Raw genomic sequence first — 17,716 nt, forward strand, 5'->3', positions numbered from 1 at the left:
GACACACACCACAAGCTTTGTATGTTATTTTGGTTTGGTGTTGTGAAACAGAATATGGTAGCTTAAAGAATGGTCCCTATAGCTTCGTATACTTAAATGCTTGGTCCCCAACTGTTGGGACTATATAGGAAGGTTTAGAAGGTGTGGCCTTCTTGAAGGATGTGTGTCACTGGCTTTGAGGTCTCAAAAACCCAAATAATTCCCCAGTTTAGCTCACTGTGCCACATACTTGTAAATCAATGTAAGCTCTCAACTACTGTTCTAGCACTCTCTAACTATAACCCCAATTGAAAGCTTTCCCCTTTTTTTCCTTTTTTTTTTTTTTTTTGTTGTTGTTGTTTTTCAAGACAGGGTTTCTCTGTGTTGTTTTGGAGCCTGTCCTGGAAACTAGCTCTTGTATACTAGGCTGGCCTCTGCCTCCCGAGTGCTGGGATTAAAGGCCTGCGCCACCAATGCCCAGCTGAAAGCTTTCTTTTATAAAATGTGTTGGTCATAATGTTATCACAGCAACAAAGTAATACACAGAGTTTACTGGGTAGCGCAGCCAGTCTGCTATTCAACAAGTAGCTGAGGCTGGCCAGGCACTTGTCTCAGCTTCCTGAACACTGAGATTACAAATGTGCCCCACCATACCTAACATCTTTTGGTCTATTTTTGTTTCAAATGTCTTATGTTAATGAAATATTCCCAATGTAGATGGCCAAATTTGTCTCAATATTCACAATGAATCTGAAATAATTTTAACATTTCTTAATGACAGTCTTAATTATGCAATGACTATTATATGCTAACAAGAATCTTAGAAATCAAAGGGTAGTATCTTTGACCCTATTAACACATTAAACATTTATTGATTTTTAAACATGTGTGTGTGTGTGAGAGAGAGAGAGAGAGAGAGAAAGAGAGAGAGAGAGAGAGAGAGAGAGAGAGAGAGAGAGAGAGAGAGAGAGAGAGAGGAGACCAAAGTGGGGGGGACCAAAGAACAATTTTCAGAAGTCATCTCCTTTCTTCCACTTTGAGTTCTAGAAACTGAACTTGGGTCATCGAACTGGCAAGAGCTTTAACTCCTTGAGACATCTTATCAGCCCTATTTATTTGGTTTTTTGTTTGTTTGTTTGGGGGGAGAGGTCTTGCTATGTTATCCAAGCTGGTCTAGAACTCAGGCTCAAGTGATCTTCCAGCCTTAGCCTCTGACAAGCATCTTGGACTATAGGCATTATGTCATGATGCCCAGCATCTTGACACAAACATCTTTTCCATTTCTTTAATAAATCTTATTTCTTCTTATACTGCCTACTTCTGAAACTGCCATGTAGTAATTTTTACCCAATTACTGAACTCAGTATATACAAAGCACGAAGTGATAGGTGATGGTTTAAAGATGACTCCAGGTTTTCCTATGAATCAAAGTGCATGTGCTCTGAAAGACAGCTAGTTACTTTCTCATAAGGATTTACTTTACTTATTTTCAGTTTTATAAATGCTATGACTTAAAAACCCCAAGGACTGACAGCTGAAAAAACTGGAAGTTCATAAAGTATACCATACTAATCAATGAATGCTTTAGACAAAGAATACTAATAAATACAAGCATAATTATTACTAGTAGTATTTTAATAACTCACCTGATTTCCTTTAACCCTTCTCTCTGGATAACTTGAAGAATTTCTTTATGACTCATAGGTGTATTAGGGTATTTTTCTAAGACCTGAGAAACAAGGAAATAATATGATGAATTCTTAAGTTCTCATTCTTATAATTGTCTGTTATTATAACTATGCCAATAACTAGATCTAAAACATACATATCTAGAGACTTCACCCAGAACTCTTCCATAAATCACAAACAGTAAGTTAAATTCTGAAGCAGAAATAGATCAAAAAGGCTAAAATTAATGTTTTAATTAATGAATATGAAATAAACAAATAGCATGCTTTTCTTGGGCTATTTATTAGCCTTGTTTTTTCCTGCAATTTCACTATAAATAACTAATTTCTTCTACTAGTTAAACAAAAACACACAGAAATAGAAAATAATCATAAATTTCAAAACTCATAATAAAAAAAATTGCTGCTCTGTTCAGAAATTATACTATACTGCAAGAACAAAAAAGAGTGAACTATCCTGAGTAAAACACGCGTGTTTACATGCAACAGTACTTTGGTTAAACTGGCCAGAATGGTATGTGACTGTTCCTGCACTGTAGAGTTAGGCAGCAGTACCAAGAGTTAGGTTATGTGCATAAGTAGCCAGCCTAGACTAAATATGTCTCCCCCTCAAAGTGGTTCATGCCCATAAGTACAGCACTTAGGAGAGACATGAATACTGCAGAAAATTCAACGTCAGTCTGGGCTACATAATGGGTTCCATGTCAGCTGGGCAACAGAACAAAACAAAAACAGGACCTGGGATGCTGAGATGGATCAGCAGGTAAGAGCACTTGCTGCCAAGCCTAATGACCTGAGTTCAGTCCAAGACCCACATGGTGAGTTAATTTTCTGAGCTATGTGCACATAACCTCACAAATAAATACTAAAAACAAAAAAGGACAGTTTCTCCTTTTCATAACAATTTTTGTTTACAATTAATTATTTTTCTTGGGAGGAAGGTTTAAGACAGGATTTCTATGTGTAACAGTCCTGGCTCTTCTAGAACTCATTTTGTAGACCAGGCTAGACTCAAACTCACAGAAATCCTGCCTCTGCCTTCTGAATGCTGAGATTAAAGATGTGCACCACCACTGCCTAGCTTATAATTAATTATCTTAATTCCCCTAATAAAATATGAAAATGAGAAATATATATACATACACTAGAAAAACCTAAGAAGAAAAATCAAAATATTTCGGAGTAAAAAGACTAAACAATTACATTCTTTATTTTTAACTTCAGCAAGTGTAGATTTATTAAGGAAAAGTGAGGAAAGCTTATGAAGGTGGGAAGGATCCCAAAGGAGGCATACTATATTATATTCTCTTATCACAAGCTGTGTAGGCTAGTAGTTTTCCAAAACACAGCTACCTTATTCTAACCACAGGAGGGCAGTGTCTTGTCTCTCTCTCTCTCTCTCTCTCTCTCTCTCTCTCTCTCTCTCTCTCTCTCACACACACACACACACACACACACACACACACACACACACACACACACACACAAATTCTACTGGAACTGTTCAAACTACAAAAATACAATTTACAAACTACTCTTATGACAATGATTAAACATGGGGGAAAGAAAGGTTAAAAACAACAGTATAGGGTTGGAGAGATGCCTCAGGAGTTGAGGACACTGCCTGATCTCCAAAGGTCTGGAGTTCAACTCCCAAGACTCACATGGTGGCTCACAACCATCTTAAGTCTTCCTAGAACATCAAAATAAACAGGGAATTGGAATCAATGAATTACTTTTGCCAATGACAGAAATAACTTTCCAAACCAAGACAAAAGGAAATCTTAGCCATTCCAAATTTTGATCCCAACATGAAAGTCAGATACAGTTTTAACAACTGCTTCATCATTCAAACTTATACTACCTGATGTTTGCAACTAAGGAACAAAATGAATCGAGACGCTGCTTTCCCACTATGAATTTCATAAAACACTATGAGAAGTCAGAAACTGAACTTTACACAGGAAAACCATCCTGGTGGGAGGGAGGAAGGAATGGCAGAAGGAGAAAGAAAGGAACGTAGGCACTTCAAAATGAAAACAGAACTAGCGGTGGTGGTGGTGCACACCTTTAATCCCAGCACTCAGAAGGCAGAGGCAGACTGATCTCTAGGAGTTCCAGGGCAGCTTGGTCTGCAGAGCTGCCAGAATTACACAGAAACCCTGCATCAAGAAAGGGAGAGAGGAAGGGAGGGAAGGATGGAGGAAAGGAGGGAGAAAGCTCAGGTGGAGGGGTTTATTGGGCAAAAGTGAATGGGGGGAGAGACAGGCCTCTGGGGACAGAAAAGAGAGAAAAGAGGGAGAGAGTCCAGCATTCGGGAAGCAAGAGGCAGGTGGATCTCTATGAGTTGGAGGCCAGCCTGGTCTACAAAAGCTAGTTCTAGGACAGGCTCCAAAGCTACACAGAAACCCGGTCTCAAAAATAAAAAATTAAAGCAAAAAAGAGGGAGAGGCAGAGAGATAAAGGCATGTAGAGAAAAAGAGGGAGGGGTGGGAGTGGGCAGAGCCCTTTTAAAAGGGAAGATAGTGAATATGCACAGGTGGTGCTTGGTGGCACAGCTGAGGACTTTTACCAAGGTCAGGTCAGTCCACAGGCCTGAATACTAACACAAAACACTCTTCTGGAGGACCCTAGAGCATTTCCCACCACATCAGGTAGCTCACAACTACTTACGTGTATCTCCAACTCCAAGGGGATACAAGAACTCTGACCTCTGCAGGCACAGGCACATGCATCACGCGAGGGAGTGCACACATGCACACATAAACATACATGCTTAAAACTTTTAAAAATAAAGTTATTCCTTCCTGGGCAGTGGTGATCATACCATTAATTCTAGCATTTAGGTGGCATAGGAAGGCAGATCTCTCAAGGCCAGCATGGTCTAAGAGCGATTTCCAAGACAGCAAGAACTACACAGAAAAATAATCTTAAAAAAATTAAAAAATAAAGTTATTCTTATATATAATATTGCAGAAAAGGAAAAGAACAGAGCAAGGAAATAACTATTATCCTTATTTTGTCCTGCTTCCAAAATGACCATTGGCTGGTATATGGAAACTTGGATTTGGAGAGCAATGCTCTGTACAAAACATGGGATTACTGAACATCTGCTTTCCTTCTAGAAATTGGGAACCATGATATGTGCTGCTGTTCAATAAAAGCTCCTTGGTTCTGTTTCATGGTAGACAACGTTTACTCCTAGTCTTAATTCATTTCTGGAGAAAACACTAGAAACCTTCCTCCACATTTTACTCTACTCACTTCAATTTGAGTTTTCTGTGTAAATACACATTTATGTATGTGTACCTGTGGGTGGAAACCAAAGGTCAACCTCAAGTATATTTACTTCCCTTAGTGGCCCTCCCTCTTCCTTTTTGAGACGTTCTCTCACTTAGGTCTGGCTCACTTGTTGTCCAGTGAATTTTAGGGATCTGCCTGTTTTCCTTCCCAAGTCTAGGATTACAAGCATACACTACCATTCCTGCCTTTTTATGTGGATGCCAAGGACCCAAACACAGGTGCTCATGCTTGTGTGCATTTGTCTTTTTTTCCCTCCTTTAAAAGAATCTCAATCCAAATCCTGCCTCCCTCCATATCCCCCAAGTACTGCGATCATAGGCCCATGTACCACAGTCTGTTTCTACCATCCCCAGTTTTGAACTGAATCGTTTGCCATAATAAACGACAACTATTAGTATGACTAAAAGCTGAGTCCCACGTGTCTTCTTACAGAATCACCAAACCTGGAAGTGGTATCAAGGGTCTCTCCCACAAAAAGGAACTAAGAGTATGTTGCTAGCAAACACTACTCTAAAAGAACAGCCAAAAGTTTTCAAGGCAAAAAAGATACACTATCAGAATCTGAACAATAAATAATAAAAGAACAAGTCTTCTTGTGATCTACTCCAACACTTAGAAGGCAGAGGTGGAAGGATCAGAAGTTCAAGGTTATTCTTTGGTGTGTGTGTGTGTGTGTCTGGCAGTGAGTGTTGGTAAAAGCTCAGAGATACTTTAAGAATGAACTCAGCCTTTCACAGCTAGCTGCAGGGGAGTCCAGCCTCAATGGACTGAAGTGCTTTCCCTTCACCACGGCATATTTATCTTTCTCCATACAAAACCCATGGAAACCACAGAAGGAGAGAACCAACTCAAAAAAGTTGTCTTCTTGGGGGCTGGAGAGATGGCTCAGTGGTTAAGAGCATTGCCTGCTCTTCCAAAGGTCCTGAGTTCAATTCCCGGCAACCACATGGTGGCTCACAACCATCTGTAATGAGGTCTGGTGCCCTCTTCTGGACTGCAGACATACACACAGACAGACTATTGTATACATAATAAATAAATAATTTTAAAAAAAAGTTGTCTTCTGCGTACACACCCCAAATAAAGGTCAGCTGTCCTCTGACCTTCACTTTGTACACACACCAAACACAAATTAAAAATATTTGTACAGGCCGGGTGGTAGCTGCACGTGCCTTTTTTGTTTGTTTGTTTGTTTTTCGAGACAGGGTTTCTCTGTGGCTTTGGAGCCTGTCCTGGAACTAGCTCTTGTAGACCAGGCTGGCCTCGAACTCACAGAGATCCGCCTGCCTCTGCCTCCCGAGTGCTGGGATTAAAGGCCTGCGCCACCACCGCCCGGCTTGCTGCACGTGCCTTTAATCCAAACACTTGGAAGGCAGAGGCAGGTGGAAGGCTCAGAAGCAGGTAGATCTCTGTGAGTTCAAGGCCAGCCTAGTCTACAAAGCAAGTTCCAGGAAGTCTAGGCAGTTACAGAGAAACCTTGTCTTAAAAAAAAGCAAAAGAAAAATAGGACACAAAAGAAAAATCTCCATGAATCTGTTCAAAAGGCAAAATAGGGAAACAGCTCTGTAAATCTGTAATATAACAAATTACCTTTATATATAAAAGGCTCAAAAACTGACATGAAGGAAGGAAATCCCAACAGTGGAGAAGTACGTGTCTTTAAAAAGAAAGACCAGGAAATAGGGACTGGGGAGAGAACTCAGTGTTTAAAAATATTTTGTTTGGGGGCTGGAGAGATGGCTCAGTGGTTAAGAGCATTGCCTGCTCTTCCAAAGGTCCTGAGTTCAATCCCCAGCAACCACATGGTGGCTCACAACCATCTGGAATGAGGTCTGGTGCCCTATTCTGGCCTGCAGACATACACACAGACAGAATATTGTATACGTAATAAATAAATAAATATTTTTTTTAAAAAAAAAAATAATATTTTGTTCTTCCAGGACCCAAGTTGGGTCCCAGCACCCAATCCAGGCAGCTCTCTGCTCTAACTCCAGCTTCACTTTAGACACATTCACAGCACACAGAGGGGAAACCCACATCAAAACACCCTCTTCTCGACTCTGCAGGTACCTGCACACACATGGCAGACACACAGAGAGACAAGCACATACATATAAATAAAAACTAAAATTTTAAAGATAAGGAAATAAGATGGAGAAAAAGAAAAAAAGATATGAACAGCCAAGTTTAGTGGCAAAAATTACAATTAGTCAGACATGCTGGAGTACATCTGCAATCCCGGTTACTCAGGAGACTGATGCAGGACCAGCCTGGGCTACACAGTATGTTCAAGTCCAGTCTGGGCAACTGTCTCAGAACTTAAAATGAGGGTCAGGGGCACCACATTATGGATGCACATGGACATGGATGTAGCACCTGACTAGCAAACACAAGGCTCTAAATTCAATCCCCAGTATTGAAGGTAGGGGGTAGAATATAATATTAGTCAATAAACAGGAAAAATTACTTTAACTCTGTACTATCCAGTAATACCCATTAGTCACATACTGGTGGATTTTTGTTTGGTTTGGTTTGATTTGGTTTTTCAAGACAGAGTTACTCTGTAGCTTTGGAGCCTATCCTGGACCTAAACTCTTGTAGACCAGGCTGGCCTTGAACTCACAGACATCTGCCTGCCTCTACCTCCTTGAGTGCTGGGATTAAATGGCCACCACCACCCAGCCTAATTATTAATAGTAATTAAGATTAAATAAACTGGGCAGTGGGGGCTCACACCTTTAATCCCAGCACTTGGGGGGGCAGAAACAGGTAGATCTCTGAGTTCAAGGCCAGCCTGGTCTACAGAGCTTCAAGTTCCAGGACAGATTCAAGACAGAGAAACCCTGTCTTGAAAAATAAAACAAAACAAAAAAAATTTAATTAAATATTAAATATAGTTCTTAATCACAGTAGCCATTTTAGGTACTCAATAGCCATGGAATATTTTTAGCACATGACAACACAGACACGATTATAATTCTGACATAAAGTATCTTCCCAAATGATTCAAGTCTTGTCTTGGTTCCTAATGAGTCAGTGTTCAGGTGCGGGGAGGTTCAGGTTAGTGAAATGGATCATGAAGGCGTGACTTCAAAGGGTAAATTCATTGATGGATCTGTAATCTGATAGCTTTATTGTAAGACAGCAGGAATGTTGAAAAGGTAGGGTCTGGTTGCAGAGTTTCTCTGTGTAGCCAGGCTGGCCTCTGCCTCCCAAGTGCTGGGATTAAAGGCATGTGCCACCACCACCCCTGCAAGGTAGGGCCTGGTTTTAAGAAGTATGTCTTGCCAGGTGGTGGTGGTGCATGCCTTTAATCCCAGCACTTGGAAGGCAGAGGCAGGACAATCTCAGTGAGTTTGAGGCCAGCCTGGTCTACAAAGCGAGTTCCAGGACAGCCAGGGCTGTTACACAGAGAAACCCTGTCTTGTATAAAAAATAAAAATAAATTAAAAAAAGAAGTATATCTTAAGCCAGGAGCGCTAGCACATGCCTTTGATCCCCAGCACTTGGAAAGCAGAGGCAGGAAGATCCCTGAGTTCATGTTCAAAGCCGGTCTGGTCTGCAGAGCAAGTTCCAGGACAGCCAGTGTTATGTAGAGACCCAGTCTCTATTAGATTAGATGGATGAATAGACAGACAGATGAATCTTAGCCAGGTATTGGTGGCCCGTGCCTGGCACACAGAGCACATTCCAGGACAGTCAGTCAGATCTACAGGGAAACCGCCTTGAAAAAACAAAACAACAAAGTAGGTCCTTTGGCACAGGGCACTTGTACTACCTTAGCAAAATGTCAAGCATAAAAGTAGCATTTTTAAAAATATTTATGAGTGTTTTACCTGCATGTATATGCATAATGTGTACCTCCTGTGTGCTTGGTGCCCAAGGGTCAGCAGAAAGCATTGGATCCTAGAACTGGAGTTACAGATGGTTATGAACCACCATGTGGATGCTGGGAACTTAACCTAGCTAGCGAGGCCCTCTGCAAGAGAAACAAGTGCTCTTACACTGAGCCATCCCTCCAGCTCCAAACAAAGCATTTTTGTTAATTTTGTATGCACACTTTTCAATAGACTAGACTCAACTGAAATTAATTACTTACTTCTGTTTTTATTTTTAAATAATGAGTTTATATAGATTTTATAGAATTGGTTTTTGTTTCATTTCTGAAGGAGTTTCATGTAGCCCAGGATGTCCTCAAACGTCACATAGCTGAAGCTAGCCTTGAATTTCTGATCCTGCTGAGTGGAGTACTAGGGCTATAGACATGAGGCACCACAGGGGCTTCTATATTTGATTTAAAGAATGTAATACTATTTAAATCAATTAAAAAAGTTTTTAGGGGCTGGAGAGATGGCTCAGAGGTTAAGAGCATTGGCTGCTCTTCCAGAGGTCCTGAGTTCAATTCCCAGCAACCACATGGTGGCTCATAACCATCTGTACTGAAATCTGGTGCCCTCCTCTGGAGTGCGGGCATATATGGAGGCAGAATGTTGTAAACATAATAAATAAATAAGTAAATAAAATAGTTTTTAAATTTAGTACATTCAGTAATACGAGAAACAATGAATCACACTGAACCAAAAATAAGAAAATATATACTACCAGAAACTTTATAGAATGATGAACTATACCACATAGAAAGAATATGAAAGTGGAACTCTGCCTGCCTCTGCCTCCTGAGCTATGGGATTAAAGGTGTACACCAACCAACACCACCCGGTTATGCGTTGATCAATTTTTTTTAATTTTTATCTTTTATGTGCATTGGTATTTTGCCATGGGTGTCAGGTCCCCTGGAACTGGAGTTACAGACAGATAAGCTACATGTGGGTACTGAGAATTGAACCCAGGTCCTCTGGAAGAGCAATCAGCACTGAGCCATCTTTCCAATCCACACTGATCAATTTCTAAAGTCACATTTTTCACCTCTTGCCACGCGGTTTCTTTTTATATATTTTTTAATTAATTTATTTATTTATTAAAGATTTCTGTCTCTTCCCCGCCACCGCCTCCCATTTCCCTCCCCCACACCCAATCAAGTCCCCCTCCCTCCTCAGCCCGAAGAGCAATCAGGGTTCCCTGCCCTGTGGGAAGTCCAAGGAACCCCCACCTCCATCCAGGTCTAGTAAGTTGAGCATCCAAACTGCCTAGGCTCCTACAAAGCCAGTAGGTATAGTAGGATCAGAAATCCATCGCCATTGTTCTTGAGTTCTCAGTAGTCCTCATTGTCCGCTATGTTCAGAGAGTCCGGTTTTATCCCAGGCTTTTTCATACCCAGGCCAGCTGGCCTTGGTGAGTTCCCAATAGAACATCCCCATTGTCTCAGTGTGTGGGTGCACCCCTCGCGGTCCTGAGTTCCTTGCTCGTGCTCTCTCTCCTTCTGCTCCTGATTTGGACCTTGAGATTTCTGTCCGGTGCTCCAATGTGGGTCTCTGTTTTAAAAAGGTATAGACGGGCAGTGGTGGCACACGTCTTTAATCCCAGCACTCGGGAGGCAGAGGCAGGCGGATCTCTGTGAGTTTGAGGCCAGCTTGGTCTACAAGAGCTAGTTCCAGGGTAAGCTCCAAAACCACAGAGAAACCCTGTCTCGAAAAAAAAGAAGGTAATAGACAAGGTCTCAGTATGTAATCCAGGCTGGCCTCAAACTTTGAGACCCTTCTACCTGAGCTTCCCAAATACAGAATTTTAGGTATGTGCTACAAAACCCTAGTTCTAGACAAGCAAAATCCAGTTGTGGGAACTGCATACCTATTAATCTCAGAACTTGGTAATTATAGGTTACTTGGAATTTGAGGTCAACCTGGGATACATGAAACCCTGTATTAAAATGAAAACAAAAACAATGTCATTTCACTGATAACAAAATTTCTTTTTTTTTTAAATTTATTTATTTATTATGTGTACAACATTCCTTCCATGTGTGCCCGTGCCAAGTCTCATTTTAGATGGCTGTGAGCCACCATATGGTTGCTGGGAATTGAACTCAGGACCTCTGGAAGAGCAGCCAGTGCTCTTAAGCACTGAGCCATCTCTCCAGCCCCCACAAAATTTCTTCTTAAAAGCAGATAAAAATCAGTGGTTGAAAAAGCAGTTTGCAGCTGGGCAATAGTGGCCCATGTATTTAAACCCAGCACTTCAGAGGCAGAGGCAGGAGGATCTGAGTTTGAAGTCAGTCTAGTCTGCATAGTAAACTCAACGACGGCTAGGGCTACACAGAGAAAACATCTCAAAAAAAAAAAAAAATCAAAGCAAGAGGGGCCCGGAGGTAGCAGCACAGGCCTTTAATCCTAGCACTCAGGAAGCAGATGCAGGAGGACCTCTGAGTTCAAAGCCAACCTGGTCTAGAGAGCTAGAGTTCCAAGACAGCCTGTTACAGAGAGAAACTGTCTCAAAAAAAAAAAAAAAAAAAAAAAACCAAGGAAAAGAAAAAAAAGCAAAAAAAAGTTGGAGAGATGGCTCAGGGGTTAAGAGCACCGCCGGTTTCTCTCCCAGAAGAGCCAGGTTCAATTCCCAGCACCCACATGGCAGCTCACAGCTATCTGTAACTCCAGTTCCAGGGTACCCCACATCCTCATGCAGGCAAAACACGAATGCACAGAAATAAATATTAAAAAAGAAAAAAAGAAAAAAAAAACAAAGGCAGTAGGCAGTTCTGCAAATCTGAGATTTTTTTCTCCAAGTGATGGTGGGGGCAGTGTATGCCTTTAATCCCCCAGCACGTGGAAGTTGACAGAGGCAGGCGGATCTCTGTGAGTTCCAAGTCATCAGGTCTACAGAGCAAGTTCCAGGACAGGCTCCAAAGCTACACAGAGAAACCCTGTCTTGAAAAGATTCTCCGCCCCCAAAAAAATATAAAGGAAAAGTTGAGGTTTTTCTCAGTTCTTCATAATCTAGGAGATACAGAAGTAGCTCCTTTTGTAGAAAATACTATTTTTTTCTAGAAAATACTTTTTTTGTAGAAAATACTTTCTTTTGGGGGGCAAGGGTGGCTACCTACCCATGCTGGCCTTGATAACAAAATATCAAGTTATTGGGGCTGGAGAGATAGCTCAGAGGTTAAGAGCACTGCCTATTCTTCCAAAGGTCCTGAGTTCAATTCCCAGCAACCACATGGTGGCTCACAACCATCTGTAATGGGGTCTGATGGCTTCTCTGGCTTGTAGGCATACACACAGACAGAATATTGTATACATAATAAATAAATAAATATCAAGTTATTTCTGCCTCTGCCTCCAATATGCTGGATTATAACCCTGCCAACATGGCCCTCTAGAAATTTTTACCTTAAATATTCAAAGTATATTTTTATTTTTAGCCTTTAATAAGGTAGGAGTATGTAGACTTTCAAGAGAAATATAAAACAGAACAGAGGAATGGGAAATGGCTCAATGACATACAGCACTTACAGCACAAGCACAAGGCCCAGAAATCATGGTGTGCAGGCTACGAAGATCATCCAGTGGGTAAAGGCGCTGTTCCAGAAGACCAAGGTTCAGTTCCCAACACCCACATGGCAGGCAGTTCACAACCATCTGTAACTGCAGTCCCAAGACCAGACTTCTAACCCCAGGTATTCATTTGGTGCACAGACATGCAAAACACACATATACATAAAATACAATCTTAAAAACTTTAAGACCAGGTATGCATGGTGACCCCATCTTATAATATTAGTGCTTAGAAAGCAGAGATAGGGGAGCCCTGGGCAAGCTGGCCAGCTATACATGTAGACCAACTGCTGCGCGGTGGTGGCACACATCTTTAATCCCAGCACTCGGAAGGCAGAGGCAGACGGATCTCTGTAAGTTCGAGGCCAGCCTGGTCTACAAGACCTACTTCCAGGACAGGCTCCAAAGCAACACAGAAACCCTGCCCCCCCCAAAAAAAAAGAAAGAAAAGAAAAAAAACATGTAGACCAACTGGCAAGTTTCCATTTAGTGAGAGACCTTGCCTCAGTAACTATGGAGAGAGTAACTGAGAAAACCATGTGATTTCATCCTCTGGCCTCCACATGCACACCTACACACATACATAGATATCCCTCTCCCAAAAAAGCAGAAAAGTAATTTTTTAATGAGGAGACGATATGTAAAGGTGTCTTCCTACACAAGTGCTCTTAAACACTGAGCCATCTTCACATCTATTTTCTATCTTTTCAAAACTATTTTCTTTTTCTTTTTTTTTGTTTTTGTTTTTGTTTTTCAAGACAGGGTTTCTCTGTGGTTTTGGAGCTAGCTCTTGTAGACCAGGCTGGTCTCGAACTCGCAGACATCCGCCTGCCCCTCCTCCCAAGTGCTGGGATTAAAGGCGTGCGCCACCACCGCCCGGCTTCTATTTTCTATTTTCAAATAGGTATCCGGGGCACAAAATAAGCAAATGTTCTAATTTATTACTTCAAGAAATGAGAAAGATGCAAAACTCTTCTTCCTAACTGTCACAATCTCTAATCATTAAACTATTTAACCCAAAAAGATCATAACTCACAAGTTACTGTAGAGACTGAATCAAACATGGTAGTTAATATGGCTATAATTCCAGCCCTGAGGAGGCTGAAGCAAGATATCACCTCAAGTTTAAGGTATGTCTGGACTGTACAATGACTCTTAATTAGGCTGGGCTTCAGAAGAGAGTTTGTCTCAAAAAAATAAGTAAGAAGACACAGAGACTGCTGAGATGTAATCTTACTACTTCCAATGTTAAAGCGTGCCTGGGTTACAAAGTGAAACCTGGTCTCAAAAAACTAAAGCCTAATAAATAAGTAAAATTAATTTAGATAATCAATTTTGGGATCTGCAGGCTTATAACTAAAATAGCACCTTCTCTTTTATTAACAAGAAGCAGTCATGAGGCCCCCTTGAAGTAAAAAGTAAAACTTCTGTGGAGAAACTCCTCACATCCAAAAAAAAAACATTGCTACAGTTGTCTTTTAGAGGAAAGCATCCACATAGTCACAAAGATATATACTAGGTGGGCTGAGGGTATAGCTCAACTGTTAGAGCATTTGCCTAGTATACATGATGCCCTGGGTTCTATCCTCAGCATCCCATTAAAGTGGGCATGGTGGTGTGTGCCTATAAATCCAGCACTAATGAGGAAAAGGAAAGAAACAATCATTTATGTTCTATCCCAAAAATAAGTAAATAGGAAAAACATTCAGCAAAATAAATACACATGGTTTACAAAACAAAATACAGACTGAATTAATAACTGATTTCAGATTTGGGGAAACAAAAAGGACTAGGCAGTAAAAAAATAAATTGACTGAATTCTTATTTTCTTTTTGATAGTTTTCTAAATTTCTCCATGATGAACATTACTTTTGAATTCTGAAAGTCTCATTTAAAAATATAAATCAGGAGCCAGGAAGTGGTAGTACAAGCTTGTAATCCCAGCACCTGGGAGGCTGACTCGGGGGAATCTCTGAGTTCCAGGCCAGCCTGGTCTGTCTTCTAGAGGAAACAAACGGTGGTCTACAGTCACGGTGAGTTCAAGGACTGTCAGAAATACAGAGAAACCCTTTCTCAGAAAACCAGAAAATAAATTAATAAATAAACCAAGACCTGCGAGATTACTCAGTGAGTAAAAGTGCTGACCACCAAGCCTGATATGACCTGCGTTTGATCCTGAGAACCTACACCAACTCCTACAAGTTGTCCTCTCAGCTGACTGTGCTCTGTGGACATTCGCACATGCCCCACCCCCTAACACACACACACACACACACACACACACACACACACACACACACACACACACAAAGGAGAAAATACACCTTAAATCTATAAGGCTCATTTATTAGAACCCACTATGCTCTCTATTTATAAAAGAGGTTGAAATGCTATATAATATTTAATGTCCTGCTATTTTTGTTACACTCTTCAATGATGGAATTTTCAGTTTCTCCTTCAAGTTCCGTTTCTTCATAAATAGACGTTTTAAACTTTTTTTTCCAAAACAAGACTTCTCACGAATGTTCATTCTTAAATGACTTCTAAAGTCCGTAAAAACAAAATTGGGGGGGGGGGGTGTCCCCAACTACAGTTTCGTCTGTCCACCTTCATTTAAGCTTAAGAAAAGTGAAGGCCGGGTAAACTACACGTCCCACCATGCATTGCTGCCTTATTCAGAGTAGGTCTCTACGGAAACAGAAAAAAAAAATTCTCCAAGTCCCACCTGTTACTTCGTTTCTAAACACCTCTTGCACTTTCAGCTCGGACGGCAAACACAAAAGCCTCGTGACCTCCCGTTGGCTCCCCGAGCCAGATAAGCAGGGGGCCCCGGGTCTGATGGCACGACCGCTCCGGCGGGGGGAACGCCACCGAGCTCCAACGCTCCCCTCTCCTTTCCGGGGCTGGATGCACGCACAAGCCTCCTCCTGTCTGCATCCAATCGGGGCTCTCCAAGGCGCACAAGGGAGAAGAACCGGTTACTGGGCAAGCACAACACACGGTGCCGAAACAAGGGCTAGCAGTGTGGGGGCGACAGCGACCTGACCCCCGACTGGCAACCCCCGACTGAAACACCAAGAGGTCCGGTTGCAGCCCCCGTGAGAAGCGGCAGCCGCGCGACCGGCGCCTCGGTATCCTTAGGGCTCGCCAACGCGACCCTAACCGCCGCCCTCTGCGCGCGCTTTCGTGCCCCTCTGCCCGGTCGCGGGGCCAAGTGACCTCCCTTTCCCTGCGACGAGCAGCCGGCGAGAAAAAGAACTCCCCCCTCCGTTCCCTCCTCCTCACCGTCTTGGCGGCCTCCGCCCAGGTCCTGCCCTTCTTCCTACGGCCCTTTTCCCTCATGTCGGGTCTTGAACTGACTCGGAGGCTTCCGTGCCCCGGCTCCGGCTGCCTTCCCTTGCCTGCTGCGCCCTGCACTGCTTTTCCCGCGGTGCCGGGAAAAGGTGGGAGAAAGGGAAAGTCGGACCGGAGAAGCAACTCAGCCGAGGAGCGGCAGCGGAGGCGCGCAGTGGGGCGGGGGGGAGGGGGGGAGGTCTACGGGGCGGCCGGTCCTGCTGCTGTTGCCACTGCTAACGCCGCTGCCATATTGGGTTCTTACTGTACAGGCAGCCGCTGTGGTCATGTGACCGCTCCCGCGCGGCCGTCACTACTGTACGCAGCCAGCCGCGCGAACGAGCGCGCACTGGCGCGCGCCCCCGGCCTTAGCGCAAGAGCCGGCTGTCTGGAGCGCTTTGCCCCGCCTCTGCACTTCCGGTCTCCGCCCCTCCTCGGGCGCATGCGCGTGTCGGGGCGCGCCTCCCAGAGTCTGTGGGTCGGTTTCTGGCGGTGCCAACCCACCGCGAAGATCTGCCGGCGGAAACGGAAGCCTCTCCTTCCTGGGAAGGCTGTTTGAGTGGTTGTGGACCGCGTGTATGCGAGGGACGGCTCTGCAGACTTAAAGAGCCCGGCGCTCGCCCCAGTGATCTTGCCGAGTACCATTGCAAGAAACTTCAGGTTTTATTTAATTGTGGCACAGGCGCCCCCGCTACCGATAGTTACAGGCATGCACCATCGTGCCCTAAGTTACTTTTTACAAAGCTCTTCTTTTTAAAGATTTACAACAAGCTGCCTTCGTCTATTACTAATCTCACTTTAATAGATGAGATAGGTTAAATTGATTTACCAAACTCGCGTATAGGATGTGGAGAAGCCAAAAAACCAGGTTATTTTAGCTCACAAGCCTTGCCTCTCAAACCGCATTCCATGTGATTAGTCTCATAAAAGATATGTCTTACCTCAGAAAACTCAGCCATGGCACTGTGCCTGTATGTATCAGGAATCCGCTAGATATTTGTTGAATGATTCAGCTGTGTCTCGTCAAGAACTGTTCATTATTCGTGTCAGTAACACCCTCTTGAAAAATCCAGAACGTGGCGTTTTACCCCAGGTGTTTTTTTTGTTTAGCTGGATGGTTGATTGATTTTGGTTTGGTTTTGTTTTTTGTTATTGTGGGGCAAGTTCCCAGGCCATCGGGGGTTGTATGAGACCCTGTCTCAAAAAAGAACCAACAAAAAGCGTGTATGTGATTGTTATGACCAGATCACTGAGTCCCCCAGAAAACACTGCAAAGTCCGCACTCATATGTAAAAGTAAAGAGCCTTTATTCAAGTTTAAGCTTGGACTCTCCGTAAGTCCAACGCAGTGTTTGAGAGCAGAGTCCCAAGAGCAGTTGAGGTAGGGTTTTTATCATAGCAGAGGTTGGGGGTTTCCAGGGTTCAGGACTCTGATTGACTGACATTTGTCCAGGGGTCTTGGCAGAAGGGGAATAGGTAAATCCTAAACCCAAGGACTTCTGATGATCTTATCTAATGATTGGACTACCAGTGGTGTCAGCTTCTGGCTTTTCCTGGAACCCAGTGCTGCCTGCCATGGTAGCTGTATGGCCTGGGCCCCATGTGTAGGCCACACATGACCTGGGCTCCATCATGTGCAGTCAGGCTGTCCTTGGTCCCACAGTGAGAAATGTAAATTCCTATTTGGCTTTTGTAACTCTGACTGCAGTGGATCTTTGAATGTAGACTAAGACTGGCCTGGAACTCACAGAGATCACCTGCCTCTCTCTGCCTCCTGCGTGTTGGAATTAAAGAGGTGCGTGCATCATCACACGCAGCCTACAGGTAGTTTTTTTTTTTGTTATTGTTTTGTTTTGTTTTTAGAAAACTTTGGTAACTTTACCTCGACTTTAAATTTATTTTTATTTATTTATGATAGAGAATGAATCCAGAACTTCAACATGTAGCCAAGTGCTCAACCATTGGG

At 42.9% G+C, this 17,716-nt stretch overlaps 1 protein-coding gene across 1 annotated transcript in view; it reads right to left on the reverse strand.

The window, feature by feature from the left end:
- The window catches only part of Asxl2 (ASXL transcriptional regulator 2), a 75,228-nt gene extending 59,113 nt beyond the window's left edge, over window positions 1-16,115 (reverse strand). Inside the window, exons 1-2 of the mRNA XM_075955250.1 lie at window positions 15,704-16,115; window positions 1,626-1,708 (exon numbers count right to left, since the gene is read on the reverse strand). Of these exons, the coding sequence (XP_075811365.1) occupies window positions 1,626-1,708; window positions 15,704-15,760 (140 nt within the window). The 5' untranslated portion in view covers window positions 15,761-16,115. The remainder of the gene's footprint in view (window positions 1-1,625; window positions 1,709-15,703) is intronic.
- Between the last annotated feature and the right edge of the window lie 1,601 nt (window positions 16,116-17,716).

This window comes from Microtus pennsylvanicus, chromosome 21, assembly GCF_037038515.1.
Source record: "Microtus pennsylvanicus isolate mMicPen1 chromosome 21, mMicPen1.hap1, whole genome shotgun sequence".
In the NCBI taxonomy this organism is placed as follows: domain Eukaryota; kingdom Metazoa; phylum Chordata; class Mammalia; order Rodentia; family Cricetidae; genus Microtus; species Microtus pennsylvanicus.